At 32.0% G+C, this 27,355-nt stretch overlaps 3 protein-coding genes, 1 long non-coding RNA gene and 1 pseudogene across 6 annotated transcripts; 3 read left to right on the forward strand and 2 right to left on the reverse strand.

The window, feature by feature from the left end:
* Window positions 1–542: 542 nt before the first annotated feature.
* On the forward strand, window positions 543–4,739 carry LOC110667398 (serine hydroxymethyltransferase 3, chloroplastic-like; annotated as a pseudogene).
* Window positions 4,740–5,421: 682 nt separating this feature from the next.
* On the forward strand, window positions 5,422–12,100 carry LOC110667400 (uncharacterized protein C6G9.01c). 2 transcript variants are annotated; one of them, XM_021828226.2, is made up of 2 exons: window positions 5,422–5,718; window positions 11,535–12,100. In XM_021828226.2, exon 2 carries the CDS (start codon window positions 11,560–11,562, stop codon window positions 11,935–11,937), a length of 378 nt encoding a protein of 125 aa, XP_021683918.2. In that variant the 5' UTR covers window positions 5,422–5,718; window positions 11,535–11,559; the 3' UTR covers window positions 11,938–12,100. The 2 variants fall into 2 exon arrangements, with proteins under 2 accessions (XP_021683918.2, XP_021683917.2); XM_021828225.2 differs by having other exon boundaries at window positions 5,428–5,718; window positions 11,549–12,100.
* A 1,531-nt stretch (window positions 12,101–13,631) lies between these two features.
* On the reverse strand, window positions 13,632–15,417 carry LOC110667401 (uncharacterized). The gene is made up of 2 exons (XR_002497300.2): window positions 14,053–15,417; window positions 13,632–13,937 (listed from the first exon to the last, which is right to left on the reverse strand). It is a non-coding gene; the product is annotated as an uncharacterized LOC110667401 (long non-coding RNA).
* Window positions 15,418–19,811: 4,394 nt separating this feature from the next.
* On the forward strand, window positions 19,812–23,960 carry LOC110667402 (ferrochelatase-2, chloroplastic). 2 transcript variants are annotated; one of them, XM_058145819.1, is made up of 10 exons: window positions 19,812–19,869; window positions 20,035–20,102; window positions 20,791–21,139; window positions 21,235–21,378; window positions 21,562–21,663; window positions 21,781–21,884; window positions 21,983–22,109; window positions 22,249–22,401; window positions 22,600–22,700; window positions 23,381–23,960. In XM_058145819.1, exons 2-10 carry the CDS (start codon window positions 20,038–20,040, stop codon window positions 23,694–23,696), a joined length of 1,461 nt encoding a protein of 486 aa, XP_058001802.1. In that variant the 5' UTR covers window positions 19,812–19,869; window positions 20,035–20,037; the 3' UTR covers window positions 23,697–23,960. The 2 variants fall into 2 exon arrangements, with proteins under 2 accessions (XP_058001802.1, XP_021683919.2); XM_021828227.2 differs by lacking the exon at window positions 19,812–19,869 and having other exon boundaries at window positions 19,917–20,102.
* Window positions 23,961–24,383: 423 nt separating this feature from the next.
* LOC110667403 (uncharacterized) lies at window positions 24,384–27,025 on the reverse strand. Its single transcript, XM_021828228.2, has 3 exons — window positions 26,686–27,025; window positions 26,160–26,353; window positions 24,384–24,774 (listed from the first exon to the last, which is right to left on the reverse strand). Exons 2-3 carry the CDS (start codon window positions 26,339–26,341, stop codon window positions 24,588–24,590), a joined length of 369 nt encoding a protein of 122 aa, XP_021683920.1. The 5' UTR covers window positions 26,342–26,353; window positions 26,686–27,025; the 3' UTR covers window positions 24,384–24,587.
* Between the last annotated feature and the right edge of the window lie 330 nt (window positions 27,026–27,355).

Genomic DNA, 27,355 nt, shown 5'->3' on the forward strand with positions numbered 1-27,355 from the left:
TTAATCAAATCAAATCAAATCAAATTTTTAACTAATTAACTCTAAAAATATTAATTAAACGAAATTGAAATCGAAGGAAAACTGAAATTAACTAAACTCGAAAATATTATGTTGATTATCGATGAATTAATCGAAAAAAATAAAAAAAATATATTTTATATTATTAATTATTTAATAAAATATTAATAAAAATAAATTTATATTTTTTCATTTAGGAAAATAGTAAATATAATTTAATATTAATAAAATAATAATTATAAGTTAAATATTATTATAAAATTATAAAAATAATAATTATAAATAATATATTATTAATAAAATTACAATTAATATATTTATTAATAAAAATTCAGTTATTTCTATTAGTTTATTTTTTAAATCAAATCAAAACATAATCTAACTGATAATAAAAATAAAAAAATTTTATTCCTGTTATCCAAAAATGAACCAAGTTAAATTTTGTCAATTAAATTCGTTTCAATCATTTTATTATAATAAAATAATGCACAACCTACTATTAGAATTCATTTCAAAATAAAACACAAAACTTGTAAATATGTATATTTCACGTTCTCTCAGCCTCCGCTCCAGCCGCTTCTGAGCTCTTCGTATAAGCTCTCCATTTCTTCTTCGACAATCTAGAGGCTAGAGCTAGCAGTTTCGCTCTCCATTCTCTGCTATCTCGGACTTTGTTTTCTAAATCATTTTGCTACAATTGTTCTTCTCGAGCAAGCTCTGTGTGAATATCTCTAATAGGTACGATGTGATTGCTTGTGAGCTTCTAATTTTGTTTGTGTTTGGTTTTCGAGAAAATGTAGTTAGAGAGTAGAAGATGAATGCTTAGACCAATTAGGTTTATTAGTTTCAAATTATAAATTAATACTATTAATCTTTCTGTGCCTATAATTTTTCTTTTTAATTTGTTGCATAAGGAAATTTCCTCCTTTTTTTTCTTTTTTTTTCAGCTCATAAACAGTGAATACAGAATACTCCATGAAGGTTTCATTTACTGTAATTATTGGCAATTACTTGGGTGATTAGTAGTTAATTTTCAGGCTTATTCAATATGGAATTTGATTCTTGTATTTATAATAAATAAAAGAATTTAATTTTGATATTTGAATTCTCACATCGGAAGGTCTACGAACTTTGTCAAGTGTACTGGTACTGGAAGCGAGAATGCAGGCTTGCACTGGAGCTGCAGTGATAGGTTCTTTACAACAACCCATTGAGGCCAAGGGATCAGCCTTCCCTCCAATAAGCTTCAATATAACTGGGTTTCCGCATCAGATTAAGCTCAATTCGTTGAAGCCCTGAAGATATTCCAGTGTTGAAGGGAACTTGGTCACTGGGAAGCCACCCTTTTATGTGTCTGTTCCTGTGACTGAAAGTGCAGGTAACTGGACTCAGCTTCCATTCTTGTGTCTGTCTCTCTTTCTCTTCTTCTAAATGATAATTACGTATTTATAAGGGAAACAACACATAATATTGATATTTATTTTTCTTCTAGTTGCATCTACTGCTTAATAACTGGCAAGAATTATACCAGCCTGACTTCTTTTTAATACAATTTTATATTACAATGTCTAGGTGACAGAAGCAGCTTTATAGACTATGGCCTTAGTGAAGCGGATCCTAAGGTGTGTGAAGTTGTTAACAAGGAAAAGGATAGGCAGTTCAAAAGCCTTGTGGTTATTGCCTCTGAGAATTTTACATCCCGAGCAGTGATGAAAGCAGTTGGATCATGCCTCACAAACAAGTACTCTGTAGGACCGCCTGGTAAAAGGTAGACAGGGTCCATTTAATTAGTCGTGCTGTGCTCCTTTTTTCGTCTAAAACAATTATGATTGAATATGGCCAGTAATCTTATTTTAAATCCCAGATACTATGGTGGAAATGAATACATTGATGAGCTTGAAAACCTTTGTAAAGAAAGGGCTTTGGCTGCATTCCACCTAGATGGAAAGAAGTGGGGGTTAATGTCCAACCAATGTCCGGTTCTCCTGCTAATTTTGAGGTTTATACTGCACTTCTTAAACCACATGACAGGATAATGGTAAAATGTTTTCTTCTTACTCTCTTCATTCAATTTCATTATTAGTGTGGTGGTTTCAGAATGCTGAAATCCTCAGGTTTTACTTGAGCTAAACTTAGGGTTTGGACTTACCTCATGGAGGACACTTGTCTCACGGGTTCATGAACCCTAAAAGACGGGTATCTGGAACATCTATGCCATATAGACTTGATGAATCTACAGGTGATGCATTTCTAATATCAGATTTGCTTTGATTTGATGGAATGGTTGATCATATTTGCAGTGTGTTTTGTTAATAATTCCCTCAACCTTTCCTACAGGCCTGGTTGATTATGATATGCTTGAGAAAACAGCTAATCTCTTCCGACCCAAGCTAATTATTGCTGGAGCCTGTGCTTATCCTCGAGATTTTGATTATCCTCGCATGAGGAAGGTAGTAGGTTGCGTTTAGTTAATTTTCTCTTACTTTCTTTTTCTTTTCCTTGCCTACCTTTCCAGTCTCTAGCAGCTAATTAATTATGATTGATATCCATTGGAAGATTGCAGATGCTGTTGGTGCTTTCCTCATGATGGACATGGCTCACATAAGTGGACTTGTTGCTGCTTCTGTAGTTGCTGATCCCTTTGAGCATTGTGATATTGTGACAACAACTACCCACAAGGTAAGATCAAGTAAGAACTTAAGAAGGATTTGTCTTACTATGCATTACTTTCTGTGTCTGAGTCCACTCTTACCAATATAGCATGGTATGTAGAGTGCTATGGATACTATTTCGAGGGTGATATGCATGTGAAATAGTGTTGCCAACAGAGTCCTAGTATCTTACTACCTGTACAAAATATTAGTTTTCTGTGCTATGATTTGGCCATGAATAACCTGATCTGTTCATATATTTCTCTTCAGTCTCTACGGGGTCCTAGAGGTGGCATGATCTTCTTCAGAAAGGGTCCTGTTCTTGGAGTTGATTTGGAATCAGCCATCAACAATGCTGTTTTTCCGGGCCTACAGGTTAGTTGCTAGTCCATATCAGAATTTCATTGAGGTTCATTTGCATCTGCGGATTTCCACCTCAATGCAAACTATATGGAAATTGTTGCAGGGTTGTCCTCATAACCATACAATTGGGGGCCTGGCTGTTTGCTTGAAGCATGCACAATCCCCTGAATTTAAACATTATCAGAAGCAGGTGGTGTACAATCATGATTAAGCCTGGTCTGAGATGTGTCCTAATCCATCTAATTTAGTCAGTTTGTGCGTGTTATAGGTCATCTCAAACTGTAGAGCTCTTGCAAACCTATTGGTTGAAGTAGGATATATGGAAGTGATAATCACCTGGTTCTTGTAGACTTGAGACCACTGGTAAGTTTCCTGCTTCTTCCTTGTACATAGGCTTACTATTGAATTAGTATGGTTTATGCCACAGCATGCTGTGTCATAGGAACCTATCCAATTTTCAAAAGAATCCTCAGTGCAGACATGATCCCACAGTGTATTTAGATTTACTCAGATATTATATTGGTACAAACTTTTCCATATGTGCATTGAATGTTCTAAGACGGTTCTTCTCAATATTTTATAGACTTGATTACTATTTTCAACTTTTAGCAATGATATCATGGTACAAAGTGTTCTATGAATCATATTTTGGGAGCAGTAAATTCTTCCATATGCTTGATAGCAATCAACAACCTCTATCAACAGGGAATAGATGGAGCTCGGGTAGAGAAAATTCTTGACCTGGCATCTATTACCCTCAACAAGAATTCAGTGCCCAATGAGCTTCATTCTCTGCCCATTTATTTTGTTCTGTTTCATTTCGCTCACTCTTGTAACCATCCCTATGCTATCTGTAGGAGATAAGAGTGCCCTAGTTCCAGGTGGCATTCGCATTGGATCACCTGTTATGACAACTAGTGGATTTACTGAGAAAGAATTTGTAGCAACTGCTGATTATATTCATGAGGGTGTGCAAATAACAATTGAAGCTAAGAAATCTGTGTCAGGATCAAAGCTTCAAGATTTTTTGAAATTTGTTGCATCCCTTGATTTCTCTTTAAAAGATAAAGTGTCAGATCTCCAGACAAGAGTTGAAGCTCTGACAACCCAATTCCCGATACCTGGAGTATGAGTGTCATGGCCGGTCTATATAAGGTCGCTTTTATGATGCCAGTACTGTGATTGACTAAGTTGTGTTTAAGCTTAGTCTCTACAAGTTATACCAATAACAAAATGAGAGTAAAAATGCTTTTTTAGTGCAGCTCTTATCGTCTAAGGAATGATAGGAAAGGGTAACAATATTACTAAAAGTTCTTACAGCATTTGCCTTTTTCAGATTCTTTACTGACTTTTTTTTTTCTGTGATGAGGCAATGCAGTTCTTTGTTAGATTCAATTGGCTTACCATTGCAATGTCTGTATTTTTCCTCTTGTGATGTAGAGTTTGGACTTTTCTCCCTGCATCCTCCAAATCTGAACTCGAAGGTAAACTGGAAACTGTACCTTAAAAAGAAAATTCAAGTGAAATGGAAGGGGCAAAAAGAAAAGGTGGACTCAAATGTGTAGTTGTTGATTTTACAGCAGGATTAATTTAATTTTTCGCATTTTATTTTTTATTCATTTCAATGACTTTGCTGGAATGAGTAAAACAGACCGAGCAATCAATCTATCCAATATGCTTATAAATGTTTCAAGTTGCTCATTGATACTCCAAAGTCCAAAGTGATTGAAGATATGACAGACTCAAGTATCTCCTTGGTTTTGATTTTCATAAGAATACCTGAGAATTTTTATCAAATTTCTTTTTGCTTTTATTTGTCGTTTAAGGCTTTTGTATGATGTTTATCGAGACTCAGACTTGATCTTTACTTGTGAAAATAGTTTTATAATTGACAGAAATTCTCAAAGGGATCATGAAAGAGTGAATATATATTTTGAGTGTTGAATCATTATAAATTCTTGATTTATTTTTGTTATATTTTTTTATTAATTTTCATCAGATAATAATAGTATTTTACTATTAAAAATGATTCTAATACCAACGATATTAATATTGTTAAATTATAATTTACTATATTCGAATTAAAGTAAAATTAATAAAATATATATTTAGGAAATAAATATTCTTTTTAGCAGAATAATTTTTATTTTTTCAATATCAATTGATATGCAGGAATTTAATTAATTTATAATGAAATTTTATTTATAAAATATATTAATAGAAGTCATCTTATTTTAAAGGATTCAGTTATCTAATCTCAATAATTATAACATTTTGTTAATTTAAATATAATAATAATTTTTTTTGAAAGAATTTAATTATAATTATTAATTTTTTTTTATATGTTAAAATGTCTAAAACTACGTAAACGATAAACAAACCTAAACCCCCAATAGCTCCTCTTTTCTCATTCGGCCACTGAGTCACGCCGCAGCCCCCTCCCTCATCTATTTCTCATTTTCTCCCAATCCCCTCGCTGTCGCTGTCTCTGTCTTCCCGTCGGACATCCTCACTGAGTCACGCCGCCGCCCCCGGCCAGGCCCCAGCTCCCTCTTATAACTTTCTCTCCATTCCCTCACTGTCACTGCCTTCGAAGCCGCAGTACAAGACATCGTCGCCTGCCCTCAACCTCGCCGCTTCTCATCGAAGCCGCATCACTGAAGCTACTCGGCGGTGCTCCTCGCAGGTTAGTACTCGGATTTACACTTTTCAGTTAACTGATCTTTTCATTTTTTTATTTTTTATTTATTTAAATTTTGTTTCCATGTGAAGATCTTTGCCATGGATCTTGAAATTTTGGTTTAATAATACAGAGGATCTGCGGTTGCATCTACTGTTCGGTTGAATAGGGTATTGGTTTTAATTCTTTAGAAACTTCCATTAGCACTTATTTAGCCACAAATCAGAAGCATTTTCTTTAGCTGTCACTTCGGCAATGCAAATTTTCCTTTAAATTCAATTTTAGGCATCGCGATTTGGTATTGGAACTTAGTTTTGTTTGTGGACTTGGAATTTTCAAACTGAATGAAGTCCTTTTTTTTTTATTTTAAAGATCATAGACCAGTGTATTTGCTTGATTACTTCTCTATTATGGTCAGGACCTAAGCATGCTGTTGTCAATGGGAAAGAAGAAAACAGAAAAAAAATATTGTTTTGGCTATATTTTAAAAAATCAGGGTGGAAGTAGTAGGGTTGTAAAAGATAAGGTCTGAGACGGGTTTAGGTACTACATATATAATCAGTTACGGGTTTGGGTACCCTTAATCTCACGAGTATCCTGTCCGGTACCATCTCTATTGGCACCAATGCCTCCTCATTGTTGTTCACAAATCACGATTGCCATTCTCCCATAATGTTGTGGTTGGTGAACCTGGCTAAGGAGCTCTAAATAGCTGTCTGCTCTTATGCATTGCTTCTTTTCCTTCTTTTTTACACAAAATCTGTAAATGAAAATGCAAACTTATGGTTAAACTGGAAACATACCTGTTGATGATGAAATTGTTGTGCTTCAGGAAACTGAATTTGCAGAATTAATTGACATCAGAAACTGAAAAATGCATAGACAATTCTTCATCCATGCCCAAAAAGGAGAACAGTTGGATAAAAACCGCCCCTATAAGTTGACAATGTCAGTCATTTGAGTTCCTATCTAAATGCAGATCAACTCCCAACAAAATCCCATAAAAAATACTGTTTTATCCTTTCAAACAAAAAAAATAACAAATGGAAGCACTTTTCAGTGTTTATTGATAAGCAGCAACTAAATACACAGTTTAACTTTCCAATTTCAGTGTTGTTTAGCTCCTTTAATGACTAAATTAAAGTTGACTGTTTTCACAAAAGTGATGGGTAACTTGACATAAATATTTCCTAGAGTTACTAAATTTAGCATGCAAAAAGCAAAGCATGAGACATGTATAGTATAATGGATTGATAAGCTCTAAGCTCTACTCTAAATTATTATTAGTTTTAAATTTTTTTTTTTTTTTTTACTTAGTCTAGAGTGCCATTGATCAAATCTTTTTTAGTTGGAAAAAGGAATTAAAAAGACCATTCAAAATTTTATAAAAATGATATAGTTTTGCTAACATTGCATGAGATACCATCTTCTTGAACCAAAAAACAAACTCTCAAATTTCTAGGAAACATTTAAAGTTCATCCGAAGCAACTGCAACATCAATTGAACTAAAAAATCCAACCAAAAGGGCAAAACGTGGCATACTAAGTGTAATTGAACCAGCATGTCACAAATATGTAGAAAACAAAAAGAAAGCCAACAAGCCTCCTTTTAAATTATACTATTTCTGATATGCTATTTCTATTCCATTTAGCTAGAATTTCATTGTAGAGTCCATCTGATTAGAATATTTTCCATAAGAATAACATTACCTGCCCACCAAACTTGAATAGAACTATAGCAATTTCTGGTGAAACCAATGCTAGAGGAGTTTAATAGGATTCTGTTGAAGTGTGGAACGACATGTGCATGTTAGATCTTTGTTGGATGCAGTTGTGCTGCATTACTAGACAGCAAACTTCTAGCGAAACAATTAAAAAAACAAGTGAACAATCAAAGATCTCACATCTACCCGTCAATCCAAACACATATATGAATATGAATACTAAAAAACAGAGATAAAGAGAAGAGAGGGAGGAAAGAACTTACTGATCTGTGCAGGTAGTCTTTTGAGCTTGGCAAGCAAAAAATACGAGGTGGGTATGAATTTGTAGCTAAAAAATGGAGAGACTGAAAGATCTAGAGATGCAAGGCAAAAACAGTGTTATTAAAGGTGCCCTGGAGGCGCAAGGCTCATTGGGCGTGAAGGGCAGCACCTTAGAGCAGCAAAGGTGCACCCAGGTGCCTGTAGGCGCGCCCGAGTGAGGTTAGCCCACCAATTGCAGAGAATGATTGGAGGAAGCAAAAAAAAAAAGAAGTTATGTAGCTGTATTGGATTGCCTTTGCTGCTCTCGATGAAGTGTTGGTCTTTTATTGATTGAAACTGTAATATGTAATAAGGCTTACAATGGTAATGGGCTGATGGTGGTAATGGATTGATGGTTATTGGGCTTATTTATTTTTATTAATTTTTTTTACATGTAGTTTTTTTACTCTATTTTTCATAGATTGAATATTAAATATAAATTATTTTATATGCAGTAAATAATTATTCAGAATAAATTTATAGAATTCAATTTAAATTAGAGCTAATTTATTTTATTAATGTTTTTTTTCGTGTAGTTTTTTTTAATTCTATTTTTCATAAATTGAATATTAAATATAAATTATTTATATATTCAATAAATAATTCTTCATAATAAATTTATAGAATTCAATTTAAATTATTATAGGTTATGTTTAGTAAGGTATTATTAAATTAAATATATAATGAGAATGAAAATTATAATGCAATAAAAATAAAAATTATTATTTTAATGTTAGATTTGATTGAAAAATAAAATTAATATAATATAATTTGATTATAATTTTCACTAATATGTATAGTTTTATTAACAATAGTGGTGATGCAATGAGTAATAAAATGAATAAGATATTACATATATTTTTATATATAATTAATATTCTATTAATTAAATTTATGGAGTTTATGTTTAATTAATTTATAATATAATTTATTTTTAGTGGATTTTTTTTTTAATTTTTGCGTTTTGCTTCGCTCGGATACGCGCCTTTGCCTTGCCCTAAGGCTTTAAGACCCCTTGGCATCTTGGTGCGCCTTGAGCCTTATGGGCACAAAGACGCAAGCAAAGTTTCTATGGAGGCTGTGAAATTGCAGAAGAAGTTAGCGATTAGAAAGTGAGAGTCAGGTCTTTACAAATAATTCTCTAAACCAACCAAAAAAGTAATCTTTTTAAGTACATTAACCAACCCGACCAGTAGTTGGGACTCAAACTAATACATTTGTTTGGGTCAGGTTGAGTTGGTTGGATCGGTCAGTTTCATTCAATAAGTGAATAGCCCTATTAGCTTCCAACATTTGGGATTCAAGGTTAGTGCCTACCTCTTTTTTGGTGTCTATCTGTGGTTTTGGGATTTAAGGTTACTATCTACTTTGCTTTTTGGTGTGTGTGTAAAGTATGGTTTTCTAGATTGCCTATTATGCTTTAGTTCAATCTTGAATAGTAATACATAGCTTTAATTGACAAGTAAGATATTGTTTGCTAACAGGAATGTGCGCAAAAAGAAAAAAAAAAACTAGATTTCAAATTTTATTCTTATTTAGGATTGAGAATGGGTCCTTGGTAAGTGTTTTAAGTTTAATATGTTTTGTTTGGCTGAACTAAATAAAGTTATAATTTATTCCAAACAATATAATTCAATTGAATTCTCACTTATAAATTGATTCCAAATAATAGAACTCTTTTACTAATTGAATTGAATTGAATTCTATTAATAGAATTGAAGTGAGTTCTTGCAAATGATTTGTTCCAAACAAAGCTTTATAGTTTCACGATCTTCACCGACTGAAAAGAAATACTTAATTTAAATGAGAAAGGTTCAGCAATTTCCTTTGAATCTCTATTAATTGAAGTAAAATCTCTAAATTAAACTGATTGTTTTGTTTGCAAATATATTTTCTAAGGCCTGTTTGGTTTAGTTGTTAGATATAGCTGATAATTGATAGTTGTTGCTGTTAATTGATAACTGATAGCTGATAGTTGACTGTAGCTGATTTATATTAAGTGTTTGGTAAACTACGTATAATTATTGTTGTTGATATATAAAATGACTGATAAGAGTATATTTTGCAATTTATTTTACTATTGAAATAAATATATAATTATTAATTTATTATATTATATTATATTATTTATTATTGAAATAGATAAATAAAAAATAATAAAAAAATAATTTAATAACTTAAGAAGAAATTAAAAAAATAAATGTTACAAAGAAAGTGAAATTAGAGTGATAAATTAAAAATAGAAAGAATGTATTCTAATAATATTAAAAATTTATAAATAAATAAAATAAATAAATATATATATATATATATATATATATATATATATATATATATTACTTAAGAGTGTTGCAGTTCATGAACAGCTCATATTATAAAGCTGATAGAAAAGGCAGCTGTCAATTATCAGCCGCCTTTTTAAAGAAACTACCGAACAACTTTGTTCAGCTGTTTGGAAGCCTATCAGCTATTATTTGCGTTCAACAGCTGAACTAAACACTGCCCTAAAGTAAGCTGCCTTTTTAAAGAAATTACCAAACAACTTGGTTCAGCTGTTTAGATAACTATCAGCTATTAGTTGTATTCAACAGCTGAATATGTGTGTGTGTGTGTGTGTGTGTGTGTGTGTGTGTGTGTTATTTAAGAGTGCTGCAGTTCATGAACAACTCATATTATAGGGCTGATAGAAACAACTTGGTTCAGCTGTTTAGATACCTATCAGCTATTAGTTGTATTCAACAGCTGAACTAAACACTCCCCTAAAGTAAGCTGCCTTTTTAAAGAAATTACCAAACAACTTGGTTCAGCTGTTTAGATAACTATCAGCTATTAGTTATATTCAACAGCTGAACTAAACATCCCCCTAAAGTAAGTTGGTTCTGTATTTCTGTATGTCCTATTGCATTTGAAAGTATGTGTTGTTTATCTTCCATTTGTTTAAAATTGTGGAAATGGAAGTAAAGACGAGACTTGTATTTTTTTGGGCTGGTTGAGCTCTAAAATTGTATATGCATAATGTTTGTATGTACACTGTACACAAATATTTGTGATGTGCAATAATTAAAAAAAAAAAAATCCTAATTTCCACCAACTATAAATTAGCTTTCAATAAAGAGAAATTTTAGCTTTCAATAAAGTTTGATTTTGAGAATCTTAGTTAGTTTACTAATATGAACCTGCCCAACTTCATCTCAAAAGCCAACTCTCAAGGGGAAGTTTGCAAATTCATATATATAACACCTAAGATCTCCCTGCAAAATAGATATGGGATGCATCATTTCTGACCCCTTTAGACTGAACGTCCTCGTGAAGCAACTGGAGTCATGATTCATTCATTCCGACCTCTCCCGGAGAGCGTCAAGGAACTTTTGTACATGGCTCACCGACTCATACAGAGTGAAACTCTAATATCAAATGATATGAACTCGCCTAACTCCATCTTAAAAGCTAACTCTCAAGGAGACATTTACAAACCTATATATATAACACCCAAGAGCTCCCTGCAGAACCGATGTGGGACGCATCATTTACTTATCAAGGAAATATTCTGGCTTTTTTATGTTTGGTTTTCGAGAAAATGTAGTTGGAAGACAAAAGCTTAGACCAATTAGGTGTATTAGTTTCAAATTATAAATTATTACTATTATCTTTCTGTACCTATATTTTTTCTTTTTAATTTGTTGCATGAGTAAATTTCCCCTTTTTTCTTTATGTATTTTCTTGCTCATAAACAGCCAATGCAGAATACTCAATAAAGTTTTAATCTACTATTATTATTATCAATTAATATGTGATCAGTGTTGAACTTTCAGGTTGATTCAATATGCCCAAAAAGAATTCTTCAAAGGCAACTTTGCAAGCAGAAGAATGTACTGTTGTAGGGCCAGAAAAACCCACTTCAACACTGAAGAAACCCAGCAATGAGATTGATGAAATCTTCTCTGGAAAGAAGAGGAAAAAACCTGAGAAACAAAAGAATGATAAGGCAAATGAAACTGAATCTGATAAACCAAAATCATTGAAGAAGAAAAAGAAGAAGACTGAAGAAGATAAAGAGGGAAGGCTTACAGACCCACCTTCTAGGCATCGAAAGAAAACCAAGGATGGACTCAATATCTATACTGAAGAGGAATTGGGTATTAACCACTCCAATGCTGGAGGTACACCACTTTGCCCATTTGATTGTGATTGTTGCTTTTGATGATTTTCATCAATGGAGCAGCTTCTTGGATTGGATGGAACAATTTAGATTTAAATATAGTTTTGTCATTCTCATTTTGATTCTGGAATTCTGGTTTGCAGAAAATTTTGTTCAACTTTTTCCTTGTCTTGTTACATGCTAGAATTAGATTAAGTGGAAATCATTTAACCAGTGTTACTTTATATAATGTTTACTGGTGTGGGTTTGTTGGTTCTTAGCGTTTTAGAAACATTAACCACTAGCAAATCCTTCATGATTTCCGTCTCACTGAAGCAACTCAAGCGAGGCCAATATTATGGTACATTGATGTCATAATTAGTAATGGAAAAGATTGCGAAGGAGTTGTGCACTTTTGTTTGCCATTTGGTAGCCTTTTTAGCTGATCTTATGGCAGTGATAACTAATACTTGGGCATTTGCAACTATGACCAAAGAAGGTTGCATTAGTAAGAACTGTTTGAGCTTCACTTGATAAAGAGGTTTTTTGTGTGCTTTATCAACCAAAATAAATAAATAAAATTTCGGGGGTGTGCTCTCATGAATCTACTTCAAGTTGCTCTTATGAATGGGATTAACTAGTGACAATGTTCTAATTTCAAATCAGCTATACTGGTTCCTAGCAATACTTTAGAGCCCCTTTGGTTTTCTAAAAGCCGACCCAGTAATGCAGATGGATGAATGGAATTTCTTGTGGAATGTTTGAAAATTCACTTTTTTTTTTTTTTTTCATTTCCATTTTTATAAGGGTACATCTAATATAAATTTGAATTCGAATAGGAATAAATTTAACAATTGTTAAATTAAATATTTATATTAAGATTTATATAAAATTAATTAAATATGCATATATAAATTTACTATAATATAAATATTCTCGAACCTTCTATGATCCCATTGTATCTACTATAATTTTTTTTATAGACACTGCTATATCTATTATATCTAAAAAATATTTATAAATTATTATTAATTTATGAAATTAATTATATGCAATTTAAGTTTTATTAGATAGGTTATAATTTAGAAATATATTAATAAGACTTAATTGATTTAGTATTAAAATTTAATTAGAATAATTAAATGCGCAAATAAATTATATATTAAATAATAAATAAAAATTTAATTATAAACTTTAATACTCTCATTTATAGAGAAATATGAAAATTTTAGGTTAAGTGCAAAATAATTTTGATTATGATTCATATATATATATATATATACGAATTAATCACAGGAATTCAGGAATTTAATTCTGATTCCAGTGAAAATTCATCATTCCATTTTTATATGAATTATACGATTCCAATTTATGAACCAAATCGACCTAGGTTTTAAATCATGTAAAGGAATTGATGATGTTCTAAATGACGGTGTGTTGTAGATAATTCCCATCATAGCAAGATGTTCATCTGTTTTATTAACAATTATTGGGATTAAATCCCATCCAACACTCAATTACATTTCATTTCACTTGCTTCTGATTTCTGAATTTGATTATGAACTTAGGATCATTAACCACCCAATCATCATTGAGATATATCATGGCTAAAATTCACAACCTGTGATCTCGTTTTTTTTAACATTTTTACATTTTCTTTTCAGAGCCTTTACCATGTATGTTCCAAGTTGGAAAAAATTCAATGCAGTGCAAGGACTATTTGTTCCCCATGATTCTGTTCTGTGGCAGACCAGCAATTGCAAAATGGAATAGCTATCCTAAGATATTCAGGCAATTTATAATCCAATACAAGTAATCATTGTTTCAAATTCTCATGCAGAGTTACAACAGCATCTACCCCAAAGACAAAGTTGTTTGTTGGCTTTGATTCTGCAGACCTAACCCCCATAAGGTCATGAGGGGCAGGTTTCTACTATTACACAACCATTTTAGCGTCCACCCTCCAGGGCAAGGAATACCTCGTGTATCGTATCAAAATGTTCCTATCCAGCTTGATCTTTGCCTCTGCTGCAAATTGTTCAGCCTCAAATGTCCTAAGGAGACTGACAAGTACAAAGCAAATATCATGGGATACAATCCAATTTCCCTGATTGAAAATGTCATTGAGAAATTTAGCAAAGCACACCAAGAATAAAAGTATGTTTTAGGAGCATAAACCATTTATCATCTGAAGGCTTCTAAGGCATCAACATCAGAAAATGCCGATGACAGTTCCATATCATATTCTTGTATCCATCAGCAACTTGAGATTGAAACAGATCCTCTTTCAAATATTATATCCACTCATTTCACATTATTCTTGTAATTTTGTTTTTGAAGGAAAAAGAATACCTTCGATATATGAAAGGTCATATTCTCATATTAGAATATCAACATGAATTTGAATAAAAACATAGCATTCACATATGCTATTCCCATCACACGTTCTACGGTCACTGTTTCCACAAACTTAAGACAAAACACATCTTGCAGAGAGGAATCCACTCAATGAAGTATCCCTTTTATTTGAGAACATAGAATCAGCCAAATAAAAAAGGTTTTTCCCTTCCCATAAGTTAAAATTGTTTAGAACCCAAATTAGGTGTTAATCTGCAGAGCTTTTCAAGCTAAACTGATTCCAAAAGCAAAATTTCTAAGCCAAGCTTCTTTAAAACAAAATTGCATTCTGCATAATTCAAGCAAAACCATTTTAGCTACCATCTGATAGAACTTAACTTATAGCCAATTTGGTTATATAAGATGAATAATTATAGAATTTAGCTGCTCAAAATTTGAAGAAAGCAATGATTGCTCCTCCAATCGTGAAGAGTAGCTCTTTCTAGGCACCATGCAAAAGGTGAATTGGCATTAGATTAAATCAAACACCCGTGTCTGACTGAGTGCCATCTTACAAAGCAAAAAGGCTATATAATCAAGTTCTATAAAGGATTTGCAAGTTCATACACACAAGAGCAGATCGAACCATAAACCATTAACAAAGGAAAAAAAAAAAAGTATAGCCGGATTATTGTGACATGAAACAACAGTGAGTTTCAAGAATCTTCATCCGGCCAAGAAAATTCAATATTGGCTCTATGCGGCAGACGGATCACCATGAATTGGTGCCTGCTGTTGACTCAGGTTCAGAGCCATTAACAAACAAAACCAGATTGCAAGTTAGATACACCTGAAAGTTATTCTCTGAAAACTTTGGAAACCCTCAATAGAAAAAAGAGCTAAATTCCACTCCTTTTGAAGTATCTAGAGATTATACGCCCGCAAACTACAGAGTTCCTACCAAACAGAGTTACTTAGAGGCATTGAAATAACAGGAGAGCTTAGATTGTTGAAGCTCATGCTCCAACTCCTACTTATATAGTAGTTTTTTCAGAACCCTAAAACCAAAGTGAGAGCTAAATTACAATGGTAGACTTGTAAATTATGTCATCTGTTTCCTTATGGAAAGGGTAGATTTGGGAAAATGACCTATAAATTAAAAACGGACAAAATCTAAATATACCCTCAATTTTCCATAAAGCCAAATAAGCCTAATTTTAAATTATAACTTAAATAAACCCTCAACTTTTTATTTAAGATAAAATAAATCTATTTTTTTTTTAACAATACAAAATAATAATTTTAATTTTTTTAATAATTAAATATTAATTTTAATTTCAAATCAAATTATTTAATATTAAAAAAATAAAACCTAAAATTAATAATCCATATTAGAACGCATCCTGATTAAACACTGTCGGCGAAACAAGGGTGGAGGGTCCTTAAAAACCCGGAATCACTGTTGGCAAGAGTTTTCAAGGGGAAGTAATTCCCATTTATAAATTCATGAATAAGCCCTAGGCTCCAATCCTTCGTGGGGATGAAAAAGTATACTATGGGGCAGGGATATTCTCAATCGTGGTATTCGATGGCAGGTCCACGACGGCAGGTCTATTCTTTGCAAGGAGGACTCATGGATTCCTCGGTCATTCCCAAATTTTCCAAAGCTCAAGGCGGTACCTAATCCAGCTATTAATTGGGTGGTGCAGTTAATTGACAGACAACGAGGATGTTGGAACAGTGCTGCCTTAAGGGAAGTATTCGTAGGGGATGAAATTGTGAATATTATGGCCATCCCTATTCCTCTAATTCAAAGGGATGATCAACTAATCTGGCACTTCACTAGGGATGGGAAATACTCGGTAAAATCCAGGTATCACCTAGCACATGACATCCATGCTACCAATGCTACTGCCTTGCAACCAGGACCAGGACCCTCCTCTCAATGACAATGTTGAATTCTGGAAAAAAATTTGTGGAAATTACAAGTTCCCTGTAAGTTATCAATTTTTCTATGGAGATCTTGCAAGGAAAGTCTTCCTACTAAGCACAATCTTCACTCTCGGTTTCCTCACATAGCCCCAGAATGCAGTTGTTGTGGCCACCTTGAAACAAGTGAACATTTATTTTTTCTGTGCCTGAGAGCAGCTGAAGTATGGATCCACTCCCCCTTCCAACTTAGATTAGCTTTGTGTCGCAGCAATTCCTTCATAAACTGCTGGTTAGAATTGAGCTCTGCTATTCGTGGTATGGATGATAGAGCTGACCTCACTTCTCTCTTAGTATTTTTATCTTTGGCACATTTGGAAGGCAAGAAATAGCCTTACTTTTGAAAACCAAAGGATTCCATATCAGCAAGTGATAAATGCAGCAATGAGTCGTCATCAGAACTTCCTACAGTGCAAGATCCCAAGGTAGCAACTCTTTGGGAGGTCAACCAGCCTCAGATTTGGACTACCCCGCTCCGAGAAGTGGTGAAGGTAAATTTTGATGTTGCTGTTAGTTTGAATAAAGTAGAAGGTGTAGCGGCAGCTGTTGTTAGGGATAGCTTGGGGCATATCTTGTGTTGGAGTTGCAAAAGAATGACCAATGTGAATGATCCTCTTGTTCTTGAAAGTTTGGTTTGTAGGCATGCAGAGCAACTTGCAATCAGCAAAGGATACTCTAGAGTGATTATTAAGGGAGATTCACAAACAGTCATTCAAAGTTGCTGGGGTGCTGATTCTCCGATTAATATTCGGGGGATTATTAATGATATCACTGTTCTTGCTCTTTCAGTGCCTAATATTTCTTTTATGTTTAGTAGAAGAGAATGTAATAAAGCTGCACACAATCTAGCAGCAAAAGCCTTGCATGATGCAAATTTTCTATATAACCCCCTGAATCGGGCACTGTTTGTGCCATCTTCTTTGCCTTCCTAGGCTTTAATGAAAGCCTCATCTTTGGTTACCATAGCCCAAACGGTAGGCGGCCATAAATCTGGACATGTTCCAGATGGGTTTTAATTTTAAAAATTATAAAAAATCAAATCATTTTATAATTTATGATCTTATTTTTTTTTCCTCAATTGTATTTTTAGGTCTTTGCAAATTGAATCTTTTATACTTTTCAGTTTTTATAAATCTTCTTTTTACAGCATTTTAAGTTTTTTAAATAATATTAAACGAATAATATAAATTATTGAAAACGTATACACTTAATCACATATCTACTTATTCTAATCATTTGATAATTTAAATTTTTTATTAATTTCCAATTACTTAGTAAAAGACCATTAAAATTTATAAAGCCATGAAATTAATTATATTATTATAAATTAGTAAATTAGTTATTTTATTGAGAACAGATAAGAAATTATTTTGGTATTTTTATTACAATTATTTAGATAATTATCATTTTTAATGATCGGTTTGCAATAAATTGTAAAGAAAATTTTCAGTATTGAAGGTTACATATGTGTCTTTTAAAAAATTAAAATAAAAAATTAATTTTAAATTTTAAAATAATTTGATTAATAATTTTATTTAAATTACATGCTATATGGTAATTTTTTTAAATAACTTTACTAAATGAGATGGCATTTGGTGTGTTGATTATTTCACACGAGAATAGCAATTTATTAGAATAAAGAAAAATTTTGTAATATTAATTATTTTTTTTTAATTTTTATTATTTTCTTTTTCAATTTTTTTAGGCTCCGTCAAAATAAATAAAGGTCATTCAGATAAAAATTTTAATTCAATGCAATTTGAATTTGATATTTGATGTTTTTTTTTTTTAATTTAAGGATAAATTTCAATTTAATTTAATTTTATTTTAAATACTTATTTAATAAAAATCACTCTAATAAAATAAAAAAGATAAACTAAAATGAAATTTTAAAGATTTCTATCAATATATTTATTTTTTAAATTATTTATAATATTTTAAAAATACATAAAATTAAATAATTTAAGAAAAAAAAAGTTAAAAGAACAAGAAACAGAAGTAAATTAAATAGAAGTCATTTTCTAAAAGAGTTACATCTTAACTTAATAAAACAATACAAATATATTTAAAACATAAAATATTAATATAAGAGAATAAATATTATATAACTTTTTAATAAACACATTAAATTAAAAAAAAAAACTTTTCTAGATATTTTTTTTCTTTTGATCTTTCATAATTTTTTAATATATCTTAAACTAAATAAAATTTTATCAATATGCGTGAAAATATAGTACTATTAAATTAATATATTAAAAATAAATATAATCATAAAAATTTAAATAAATGAGTTTAGTGTATTGTTTTTGTTATTTTAAAATTACAAAAATAAATTAATAAAATGTTTAAATTTCAATTTTTTAACTTATATTGTGTTTGGACAATTTCGATAAAAGGGTAGTATTAGGGGTGTGCAAATGGTCAGTTCGGTTTTAAATCAAACCAAACCGATAAATTTGAAAATCAAAAATAAAAAATTTTAAAAATCGAACTAAATCAATTAATAAGAGAAAATCGAACAGAACCAAATCGATAAATATCTGTTCGGTTCAGTTTTAAACCGATCAAATCGAAATTTATAAATTGAGCATTTGATTTCCAATTGGGTTCGGTTTGTTTTAAACTGATCAAATCTAAATCTTATGGTTCGGTTTGATTTTTTTGATTTCCTTGATATATATATAAAAATAATTTCGGTTCGGTTTGATTTTTTTTATGAAAATAATCAAACCGAATCAATTAACCAAAATTATCAAAATTATAAATCGAACCGAACCGAACCGATTAAGTTTTAAAACTGAACCGATTGAATCGAATTGACTCAATTCTCTTTGATTTTTCAATTTAAACTGAAAACTGCTCTCCCCTAGGTAGTATGATGGCTCATAATGGTAAATTCAATTAATTAATTGATTTAATAGGCAGTTAAAAAATTAAAATTCATCTAATTATTTTAAATTATTTTAAATATCATATAAAAATAATATATTTTAAAGTTTTGATCAAACATATTTAGTATGAGGGTGGACTAAAAATAAACATATTACATAAATTAATTGGAAAAAAAATTTTAAATTGAAAAAGACATTATATTCTTTTAATTTTAACAATTTTATCATAATTTTAAAAACTTATATTAAACATGTCAATTTATTCATTCAAACCTAATTTAATAAAACAATAGTTGAAAAATATTTTTTAAATAAAAAGTGAAAAAAAAACTTTAAAGTGGGTTTAAAAAGAAATAAGAGAGAGAATAATTAAAAAAAATAACGAGAGTAAAATTTTTTTTTGTTATTTTAATTAATAAAATAATAATATATTATTATAATTTAATTATTTAATTAAATAAATGAAAGTATATAAACTTTAAAAATTTAATAAAAATATTAAAATTAAATAAATGAAAAATAATTATATAAAATAGATAAATTTCAATTTTATTTAAGTTGTAAATATACATAATTAACATGATAACAGTGTAATGCATATAAAAAAATTAATATTATTAAAATTAAATAATAAATAATTAATGTAATTTTATTTTAGTATTTATTTATTTACTCTTTATATGTCAACGATTTGATTTCGCCAGCCAACCCTGGCTTCCAGGAAACGACTTACCTAACCTAAAACCGACATTGAAGAACGTTTTAGCATTTTTGACTTGTACCTTTCAAACTTTTATTTTATTATTATATAAGAATAAGATCTCTTACCATTTTTCATTTCATTCCGACTTCTTCAATCCTAATCTTCTTTGCTTCTTCTCTTTGAATTTTTTTTTTAATATTTCTTTTCTATTAGCTTATTATTATAATTCATAAAATCCAGGTTATGGAGGCGGCAACCTTCTCTGCTGCTCGTCCACAGATGAGATTTTCTGTTTCCAATCATAAATTGTAAGTCTTTTTAGCATATTGTTTTGATGGTTTTGTTTTTCTTTTAATTGTTTTCTTAATTCGTAGAGTTGAATAGTTGGATCAAGTGGGCGACTTCTGAGTCAAGTGATTCTACTATGATCGCAGCCATGCATTTTGACCCTTTCATTGAAAACCCTTTGAACATGTAACTTTGACATGATTTTGTTGGATTTTATTAGATAACCATAGTGATTGTGCTTAAATAGAATTTGGGGGTTGCTGGGATTTGTTTATTGAGTTTGCTTTATATTGTATTTGGCACTGGAAGCATCATGCAATGGTAAAGATTATGTTGCTTGAAAATTAAGCCGATTGTTCCAGAATGCCACTCACTTTATGAAATTATAGTTAGAAATCTACAGCTCTGTTGGAATCATAATGTGCTCGAGCTCTGTCTCATTCGTGGAGTTTGTGAGTATGTCCATGGTAAATATCGTTTCTCGAAATGGGAAATGGTAATTAAATTTTTTGTGCTGCAAGGAGATATGTTACATGGGTTATCATTTGAGTTTTAGAGTATTTTTTCAAATTGACTGTGTATAGATTTCTAAGAATGAGTGTTAAAGAATTTCTGAAATATTTTGGCATTGTATTTTGTTTGTGTCTTATATCTAGTTTGTGATTTATCAAAGCTGTCAAGATTTCAATTGAGTTCTTTCATTTACAGGTCATGGCCTCGGGCCAAGTCTATGTCTGTTTCTTGCCACTCAAATGGTGAATTACCAAATTTTGATAAACCACCTTCTCAAGCATTGGGTGTTTTAAGTTCCTGTTCAGCTGATAAAAGCATTGCCATCAGTGGGGGATTATACCTGCTCAGTCCTGCTCAAAAGAGAAATCCAGCTGGGCAAACATTTTGTGCAGCCTCAGCAGCAGGATACACACATGTTGAAAATCTCGTTGAATCTCATACAGACACCACAGAAGACAGGGTTGGTGTGCTGCTCCTGAATCTTGGAGGGCCAGAAACACTTCATGATGTTCAGCCATTTTTATTCAATTTATTTGCAGACCCAGTATGCCTTTCTATCATTTCACTATGTTTGTTATGTTTCCTTTGTTCTAACATAAAATTCGTTAGTGTACTAATAGTTATCATATTTTAATATAGGATATTATACGACTTCCCAGGCTCTTTCGGTTTCTTCAACGACCTTTAGCTCAATTAATTTCTGTGCTCCGTGCTCCTAAAAGTAAAGAAGGGTATGCTGCCATAGGAGGTGGCTCACCTTTGCGTAAAATAACAGATGAGCAGGTTAAACACAAATTCTTTAGATTTTTTTTTTTTAAAGTTGGTATTTCTTTTCATTCATTCAACCTTTTTTGTGTAAAGTTCATGGTTAGTGTTCTTCTTTGTTTTCTTTGTCACTTGTATGTGTAAAAAATTTGGATTCTTTATTTTAGCATATGCATATAAATGTTGAGATACTTGTTGCAGGCAGATGCAATCAAAATGGCCTTGGAAGCAAAGGGCATGCCTGTAAATGTCTATGTTGGAATGCGGTATTGGTACCCATTCACTGAGGAGGCGATTCATCAGGCAAGACTTCAAATTATATGTTAAATTTACACATATTATGAAGTTGATTGTGAACTTCTCAATGATGACTTCTTTGCTTGCAACTCTATTTATATTTTCTTTTGTTTTATCTGGCAGATCAAGAGGGACAGGATAACAAGGCTTGTTGTGCTGCCACTTTACCCACAATTCTCCATCTCCACAACTGGCTCAAGCCTCCGTGTTCTTCAGAATATATTCAGGTATTATATCTCTATCAGTTTCTATTCCTTCATTTTAAAGCATATTAAGAGTTATCGTTGACCTTTGTCAACCTTTCCCGATGTGAGTGATCTTTCAGTGAAGATGCATATCTGTCAAGGTTGCCTGTTTCTATTATACAGTCCTGGTATCAAAGAGAAGGTTATATTAAGGCAATGGCCGACTTGATCAGGAAAGAACTAGAGCAATTTACTAAGCCTGAGGAGGTGTGTTTCAATGTCACATAGGTTTATTTTTCGTACTTTTGCTATGCCAACTTATATATTTTTGAGATTGGTGTGTCCAGGCCAGTATCTTTAATTCTGACTTCTTTGATAATCTTTCTTATTTTATATGGAATCTTAGGTCATGATATTCTTCAGTGCTCATGGAGTGCCTGTGAGTTATGTGGAGGATGCAGGAGATCCATACAAAGATCAGATGGAGGAGTGCATTTACTTAATCATGCAAGAATTAAAAGCTAGAGGATTTGACAATGATCATACTCTTGCCTATCAGGTTGGTGGCGATATCTAAGCTTATAAATTATAGCTTTCTAGTTTTGTCCCTTGGTGATTGTGATATCATGTTGGGCTGCTGTGTCCATTGCTTATTAATTTCTCTCAACTCTATCACAGGTTGTTGCTGTTACATTAGATTTGTCACAACTTATTTGACTTTTCACTTTTTTCCTTTTCCCACTCATTTTTTGTCCAGAGCCGAGTTGGGCCTGTTAAATGGCTGAAGCCCTACACTGATGAAGTTCTGGTTGAGCTTGGCCAGAAAGGTGTGAAAAGTCTCCTAGCTGTCCCTGTAAGGTATGCTAGTTGAAGTTTTCTCTGCATGTAGTTAATCACAGCTTTAAATAATGAAAAATTGAGAATTGTAGCAATCAAGTTTGTTTCAATGGGTTTATGCATATGTGTGTTGGTACTCGTTTTATTTATTTGCTCTTTTCTAGACTGTTGGCTTCTTTAGCTCCAACGATGTTTAGGAATGAATCATTGACATGTGGATTTTCAGAGACTATGATTATGAAGTATTAACTTTGAGGGCAATATCAATTTTGTTAGGTAAATGATTGATTTTGTCCTGGTATAAGATCCCCTAATACACTGTGCATCCTATTTCTCATTTAACAAACAAAATACTTAATGGCATGTATTCTTAGTTGTCTGATATATCTACAAACCTGAACGTTCTCCAGATGGATTTTAAATAATTTGAAGTTATAGGATCTCTGGAAATTCATTTTGGATGCATCTTTGGCAACAGTAGATAATTCCCTGCAGGATGAATGCGTGTACTCTGTCTAGACTGGAGCCATTATTTTTATTTGTTCATCAGGTTTTAAGTCTTACAATTGCATGTGTAGATAATTCTATGAGAAGCTTTCCCCAGTTATGCAAATACATTGTTGTAGTGCCATAGGTTGTGACAAACTTAGAACTTTTTCTCACAACAATATTTTTTGTTTTTGTCCTATTTGAAATTCCAGCTTTGTGAGTGAGCACATAGAGACCCTTGAAGAGATTGACATGGAATACAAGCATTTGGCTCTTGAATCTGGCATTGAAAATTGGGGCCGCGTGCCTGCTCTAGGTTGCACCTCAACCTTCATTACAGATCTTGCAGATGCAGTGATAGAAGCCCTACCTTCAGCTAAAGCCATTTATACCTCCAAGAGCACCTCACAAGAAGCTGATTATGATCCCTTGAGCTATGCTATCAAAATGTTTTTTGGTTCAATCTTAGCATTTGTTTTACTTTTGTCCCCAAAAATGATCCTCGCATTCAGGAACCATGTGTTTTGAAGGTGATAAGACTACTACAAGAAGTTTCATACAGGCTGCCTCAGATAATTAAGTACATAAAGATTGGGCAAGTTACACATAGTCATCTAGTATTCTTCTTAATGTAGTTGTTTTGTGTTTTTACTTGTTCCCAGATGCATGCGAGGCAAGAACTGACAATCTGAGATTTAAATTTTTTACATCGGGATGCGGCAGTAATTAGTGGAATTCTTTCCAACATTCTATTAACTTGTTCTCTCAAATGCGCAAGTCCTGTTGACCAAATATTCTGAGTAGTTGCCATTAACATCTCACAAATTGCATGTATGTGTATAATATTTTGGGTATCATCATCTGGTAAAGGTGGATCTGGAGTTAGTCATTACAACACACTGAAAACAGTAGTGGATTTGGTATGGTAACTAGCTATTGCATAACTGGGTAAATGGTATATTTGTGTCCAAGGACTCTGCTTGCCCAACTAAAAGGCCTGCTAGAGAAAGGAATTTTACTACCAATTCGAACCTACTCGATTGAATTCAAGTCAATTGAGTCTGCCATGAGCCGGAACTGAGATTTAAAAATCTTGATCTGGCTTTTGAATAGGGTCTATATAGAACTAGAAGCCAAAGTCCCAAAACTGACCACAATAACTCCCCACACAATTATTAGAGAGTGAATATTTCCATCCCATTTGAAAATAGACCATTTCATCAAACTCAAATTGCCAGAGGAAAGTGCATATTGTAATAGAGTAATGAGTTATTCCTAAATTGGTTTCAAATTTTATGCTGAATAACATATCTGGTCATGTATGTTGTGATCAATTGACAATAAAAGGGAAAAAGAAAAGGGTTGACACTTAATCAATTCAACTCTGAAAGCACTAGGCAGATCAACTTGAAGCAGCAATCAAACATAGTACCCAGTAAATGTAAATCCTCGACCTACAATTTCTCCAGCACAAAACCATGCAAAGCACTCCAATCCAAACAAAGCAGCAATGCCAGCATCCTCAATCCTAAGCTCCTGCCTATTTTTCCACAGATGCTTGACATAATCAAGCTCCTTCCAGAATGCTTCATACCGCCCAGGAATACTGTTTAAAACAACCAAATAGATAGATTTTTAAGCTTGAAAACATATGAAAAAAATGTGCAAATGCTGCATCGACTGTTATATATAATTACCCCATGCAAAGAATGTAGATTGGCCTGTCACATGCTAAAGCACACTATACAGATACAGATAACCTATGATTGACATCTTACCACCAAGTTCTACTAAAAATGCCATTGTGTAGAACCCCGACCCCGTTTTCATAATATTAGCTTAAAAAGCCAGTAGGTTGTCAGCTTCATTGGAGGACATTGCTTTCGTCGTCTAGTGTTTTGAGTTCTATTAGAATACCTTATCCTCCATGTTGTGACTTATTTTCTTCCTCCTTTAAATAAAATTTCTTTCCTCACAAAATAATAATAATAACAATAAAAAAGATGTACTGTTAACCCTCATTGCAAATATGTCACCATCTACTATGTTACCAATAATTACTAATCAAATGGCAGTGCAATGGGGATTAGCCTTCACGTTTCGAATATGAGAAGGGTATAAAACTGTGACTAGTGCCTTCTCCCCTTCAAGAACCTATGAAGTATGAACTATATCATATTGGATAACTAAAATATAATCTTCCAAATACAATGACTATGATAAAGTTGGAGACATTAACTCTCTGGCCAATTTATTTCATGGAAATCAATTACTCCCTTCAAAATGATTTCTTAGAGAACCAGGGAGATTAATGGTCACTTGCAGCAAGAAAAACTAGGCCAAAGTTACCATTTAGCATGTAAATGTAAAATAATAAAGAGGGGGGAAGATCTGCCAGTGATAAACATGAATGGCATTAAAAACTAGCATAATTCTCAGTATGTAAAAAAATTACCATGCGAAAGCAAGGCATTTCACATCCCATGAAAGTATTGAAAAGTAGCATAATTCTTTCTCAGCATCCAAGAAAATTAGACTTAGTGAAAGAAAGGCATTTCACACATCGACACATTCACATGCACGCAAATGAATATGATCTAAAATACGTTGCTGAATCAAAACATTTTGCCTGTAACAAGATACTCTTGGTAAAACATTACATCAGGCCATTCCAAGCCTCAGCCTAGTTTTGGAATCCAAATGGAAAGTGAATCAGCCAAAAGAAGTTATCCACTAACAAATAGATATCAGACTACTATATACCTAATTTTCATTGTGAAGCTAGACACCTACTCCGTTATTTCATATGATAAGATAGCATAACCATGGATGGCATTGGGAAGGTATTAAACATGGGAGATACCTAGAGATGAATTCATATATAAATTTTGCAATTACAAGTAGTAAAAGACAAAGAATTGGCCTAAAGTAGAACTCTTTATAATCAAAATCAACGTGATTAGCAACAATGACTTGGATAAAGGGACCAACCTCCCAAGACGAGTGTAAAACAACTGTTTTGACAAAAGATTGCATTTCTCAACAGTGGGTGGTTCCTGGATGTACTGCTTGTTCTGCTCTAATAGCTGCTTGTAGTAGGCAGTACCATGCTTGGCCACGAATTGCGAGGCCTGAGCAGCCTTTGATTGCAACTGAACTAGCTTTGACGCCATTTTTCCCTGAACCTAAAAAAAAAAAAAAAAAAAGAAAAAAAAAGAAAAAGAAAATGTGGATCACAATCAAATTCAGATCTGACATCAAAAATAAAAATGATAAGAAGAAGAAGAAGAAGGAATACTGACTAATAAAAGTAATCAAATTAAGAACCAATTAGATGAACAGAAATCGTTAAAACTGAACCCTAATCGATGAACTAAAACCGAGATTTGAGAAAGCAAGTAGAATTTTCGACATCAACATGTTTAGTTATTAGGATTACACCCTAGTTTCGAGTTGAAAAAAAAAAACTCATGCATCAAGAGCAGCAAATCGGATCATAGAAAAACAAAAAATTTACCTATATCTGCGTTGATGATTAGCGCGAGAGAATAGCTTCGTGTGGCTTTTATTGTGGGGTTTTTTGGGGTCTCTTCTGCTTGGGTAAATTTCAGATTAGGTACCTAAACTTACATGTTCTAACAATATGGTATCTCAATCCATGTTCACAAGAATTGTAGGATTGGATACTCGATAGTATCACTACCCTTTGGCCATTGAACAAAGTTAGACTACGCATCTCAGTTTTAATTTATTATACATTCTTTAACTTGATATTAGCAGCTTTTTTGTTTTAATAAAAAATTAATTTTGCATTTTTTTTAAGTAAATTACTTAAATACTCCCGCTTCAAAAATCATATATAAAGTAGATATTTATTTTTATGTCTCCAGTACGTAAAACTTTTGAAAAAAAAAAAATTATCACACATCGTTCTCTATAAATATAAATATAATTTTTTTTTAATTTAATTATTTAATTATTTTATTTTTTTTAATTTAAAGAGTTTATTACATGTCATAGTGTATAAACGTGTGTATAATTTTTTTATATTAATTATTTAACTTTTTTATATTTTTTTAATTATAGTTAATATTAGCATTGTTATCTTTTATTTTATTTAAAATTCCTTTTTAAAAATTAAGGTAGTTGTAATTAAATTCATTATTTAAAAAATTTCTACATTACTT

The sequence above is a fragment of the Hevea brasiliensis genome, chromosome 4 (assembly GCF_030052815.1).
Source record: "Hevea brasiliensis isolate MT/VB/25A 57/8 chromosome 4, ASM3005281v1, whole genome shotgun sequence".
NCBI classification, from domain to species: Eukaryota; Viridiplantae; Streptophyta; class Magnoliopsida; order Malpighiales; family Euphorbiaceae; genus Hevea; species Hevea brasiliensis.

Bases quoted from the DNA above. Each gene is read 5' to 3' on its own strand.
- LOC110667400 (XM_021828226.2), top strand. From the start codon at position 11,560: ATGCCCAAAAAGAATTCTTCAAAGGCAACTTTGCAAGCAGAAGAATGT.
- LOC110667402 (XM_058145819.1), top strand. From the start codon at position 20,038: ATGGAGGCGGCAACCTTCTCTGCTGCTCGTCCACAGATGAGATTTTCT. The intron at 20,103-20,790 runs GTAAGTCTTTTT...TTTCATTTACAG, and splicing joins TCTGTTTCCAATCATAAATT to GTCATGGCCTCGGGCCAAGT. The intron at 22,110-22,248 runs GTGTGTTTCAAT...ATGGAATCTTAG, and splicing joins AATTTACTAAGCCTGAGGAG to GTCATGATATTCTTCAGTGC.
- LOC110667403 (XM_021828228.2), bottom strand. From the start codon at position 26,341: ATGGCGTCAAAGCTAGTTCAGTTGCAATCAAAGGCTGCTCAGGCCTCG. The intron at 24,775-26,159 runs GTTGGTCCCTTT...TGTTTTAAACAG, and splicing joins TTTTACACTCGTCTTGGGAG to TATTCCTGGGCGGTATGAAG.